The 3,841-nt window shown below is 28.8% G+C and overlaps 1 protein-coding gene across 1 annotated transcript; it reads right to left on the bottom strand.

Annotated features, from left to right (window-relative positions):
• Positions 1-1,380: 1,380 nt before the first annotated feature.
• On the bottom strand, positions 1,381-3,602 carry LOC110818606 (auxin-responsive protein IAA16-like). Its single transcript, XM_022047526.2, has 5 exons — positions 3,349-3,602; positions 3,043-3,233; positions 2,075-2,165; positions 1,615-1,679; positions 1,381-1,483 (listed from the first exon to the last, which is right to left on the bottom strand). Exons 1-5 carry the CDS (start codon positions 3,507-3,509, stop codon positions 1,446-1,448), a joined length of 546 nt encoding a protein of 181 aa, XP_021903218.1. The 5' UTR covers positions 3,510-3,602; the 3' UTR covers positions 1,381-1,445.
• Positions 3,603-3,841: the final 239 nt, after the last annotated feature.

Raw genomic sequence — 3,841 nt, 5'->3', positions numbered from 1 at the left:
TGGGACGGGGTAAAAATCAAGGTATCCTAAGTAAAGAAATTAGTATTTTTTAAATGGTTAAATAAAATTTAACCAGCAAGTTAATATTAGAAGACAAGATGACATATGAAGAACACGCTTGTGGGCATATATGGCTTTATGATTTCTTATCATACAAAACATGCCATTGATTATTATTTCACCAAAGAAATATACATGCAATTGATTATGCTTGTCTCAAAAAGGTAAATAAATAAATTACTTTCAAATCAAGAACCAGCTGACTTCCATCTTATCGAAGACTTTCTCCACAATAAATATATAATGATAAAAATATTTTTAAAAACTCTTTTAAATAAATATTTAAAATGATAAATTCGTTCTTTTTTATATTAAAAAATTAAAAATTTACTCCAATAATTCAAGCTCTATTGACTTACTCTTCCCCTCTGCCCAAGAATTTGTCTGTCTACTGGTAACAAGAGTAGAAAGGTCTAATGTGATTTGACAGAGAAATGATTACCCGTTGCAAGTTCCATTTAAAGAAGCATTTCTATTTGCCCACGCTCTGAATTAGTCAACCAAGACCTGGATTTATTGGATCTTCAAAAAGTTTCATTTTTAATTTCAGTATTAATTGATTAATTAATTTAATGGGCCAAAACATCTTTGTTTATTTTATTAAAAGTACCTTTGAATATCATCTTTATTTTTATTTTTATTTTTATTATACGTGTAAAATATTTAGTTAAAATCATTAATGTTTTAGTACCAAATTTCTTGTCATGGTTTTATCAAAATTAGTTTGATTATGACAAAAATTTCATATTAATTTTATAATTATTAGACTTGAAACGTTTTATTTTTTAAAATAAATTCTATAAACCCATTAGAGATCTAAAATCCAAACCTTCTCTGTTCTGTCCAATCGGCCTTTAATCAAATTCATTCAGTCTAATTACATTATAGTACCCTACGAACTTTTATAAGTTATTGCAAAATTCTTGGTTTCTAATTTGATGTGTGACATTTGATGGAATCATATTGAAAGAGAAATATTTTAAATTAAATAAATTCACTTTTAGATATTCTAATTAGAAACATTGTGATTTAATTTAATTAAGACACATCGTTGATGTATCAATTTAAAGTTAAGTTTTTTCTCGCCTTAGCAAAATTTAAAAAAAAAAAAAAAAAAAAGTGGTCTTTTAATAAATATTAAAAAGTGAATATAATATGGTTATTTTAGCACACTTTTTTAATTAAGACAAAAGCACCCGCCAAAATTTAAAGGCATAAAAAAAAGACTACAACTCTCTCTCCCTACATATATATACATATACATATACATATACCCTCTCTCTCTCTCTCTCTCTATATATATATATATATATATGTATATTTCAGATGTATGTAAAAGCTTTTTTCATTATCAATCATGGAGTCATCTACTGTTGATTAAGGTCTCAGCTTGTGATTGAGCAATTCGTAGAAGTGCTTGGAGCTGCATTTAATTAAATAAATAATTAAATTTACGAAAATTTTGTTTAATCAAGAGAATATATTTGTATGTATGTATGTATATATATATATATATAATTAAATTAATAAAATGAACTTAGTGAAATTAATTACCTAAAAACCTCATTGTCTCTGAACTTTTGATGAGCCGAATACGTTTGCAAGATTCCATGAATATACTGCCATCGTAAGTTTAATAGTTTATTGGATTAGATTATCATATTTGTTCAAAATATAATAAACAAATTATTTATAAAAAAAAAAAAAAAAAACTAAAATGATTAATTTATTGTAATTTTATTTAAAAAAATAGAAAGTAAAATATATAATACATAATAAATGGAGCCAGCCAAATCTATAAGAAAACAAATGATCAAATAAAAGTTAAAGGCATACATACTTTTTATATTACAAATTAATAAATAGAAAAAAAATATTATGGGACCATAAAAATAATTTAAAAAATCAATTCAAGATTCTAATATAATAATTAATTAATTTGAATTGAAATTAGTGGGTTTATATATATATATATATATATATATATTAATAGAAATAGAAAAAAGAGACTTACTTCCAAGGAACATCCCCAACTAACATGCTGTCCCCATCTTTGTCTTCATATATGACCATATATTCCACTCCCTTTGCATCCCCTAACTCACCTGCATTTCAATTACCAACTACCTTAATTTTATTAAAAATCTCAACCAAAAAAAAAAAAAAGCTTATGGCTTTATTTCAAATTATAAATTTTTTCTACTACCCAAAAATAAACTTGTAGAATTTTCTCTGACTTTATATATTTTTAATTAAATACATATTTATTTAATTGAATAAGACTCTCATGAGTTTATTTTAAAATAATCAAATCCTGAAATTAATTTAAAAATTGACATTTACTTACTAAGAATCTGATCTAATGAAGTTTTAAAATAATTTAAAAGTTGGAATCTTGTTTTCTTCACAACCAAGTTTGATCGTCCCAAAACTTTTCGCCATCTTTAGATTTTTCAAAAGAGTGGATGACGACGCATATGCCCTTATAATTACCTCCCGTAAAATGACATATTTGCCCCCTATTAATATTAATTATACATATTTATAATTATATTTTTTTATATTTAATAATTCTTATTTTACCTTAATTTTTTACAGGTAAAGGAAAACCTACAAAAAATATATATATTCTAATTGTATACATTAAAATTAATATTTAGTACAAAGTTTTTTCTTTTTTGAAAATTATTTAATACAAAATTAAACTAACATTACTTGGAACTAAATACTAAATAAACCAATCATGCATTAAGTTTGAAAGGTCCAGCCCAATTCAACCCAACTGAACCAGACAGGCCCGTAAACTACTCAAATCCGAATCATGACTCTACAGATCGTCCATGTACACACACATACTGACTGACTTTTTTATTATATTTAACTGAATGAAGAAAAATGAAACAAACAGAAAAAATCTTAATAAAATTTGAAAATTGAAAATAATTGTGTATATATATATATATATATATATAGAGTAATCACCGGTGGTGGGAATGGTGCAAGTGAACAATTGCTGAAGAGCCGTGGAGAAGCCTTGATAGCTACCGTATAGCTGGAGGTCTACTTTGCGTAGATATGGTGCTCCATCTATCGCCACCTTGACATACTTACACCCCCCTACAACTCTTCTCCTGTATGATCTCACCGGTGGCCACCCCACCTGGTCCTGTGCTCTAATCATTTCAATAAACCAAGATATTACATATATTATACGTACACCATAATATATATATTAGTATACACACGTCAAGTCAGATCATTTCAGTTTATATAAAATACTACACCTACCTCCCAAGCTTGAGATCAACGGTCTCGATGAAAACTCTCTTGCCGTACGTTCTTCCGGAGGTGATGGACCGTGGACACCCTTCGCCGGGTAGTCCCAAGGTTAGCTCCGTCTCCTCATAGTTGGCGCTGGTGACGTCACTCTCCGGCGACTCCCGCTTCATCTTTTTTGCAATACGGTGCGTTTCGCATTTACAGAACGGAGGGGGGAAAACTGTTGGCTATATTTAAAACGGTTAACAGTTATGTTTGCTCTTTAGATTTGTTGTTGCGTGAGAAGTTGAATATAAAGCAGTGCGGGAAGGTTGTACGGAGAGTTGTGTATGAGGTGTCAGCCAATGGGAGGATGACACGTGGGGAGATGGATTCAGTTCAGTGTATGTAGAATTGCAGAGATGGATAGATGTTTGGGAAGTAGCATAGGAGTTTGGGCCCACCTGTCGGTTCATCCAATTTCAATCCAATCAGGGTCAAATCAAGATGAACCAAACCCACT

This window comes from Carica papaya, chromosome 7 (genome assembly GCF_054855325.1).
Source record: "Carica papaya isolate Zhongbai chromosome 7, ASM5485532v1, whole genome shotgun sequence".
Taxonomy (NCBI): Eukaryota; Viridiplantae; Streptophyta; class Magnoliopsida; order Brassicales; family Caricaceae; genus Carica; species Carica papaya.
This window is presented reverse-complemented; position numbering and strand designations above follow the sequence as displayed.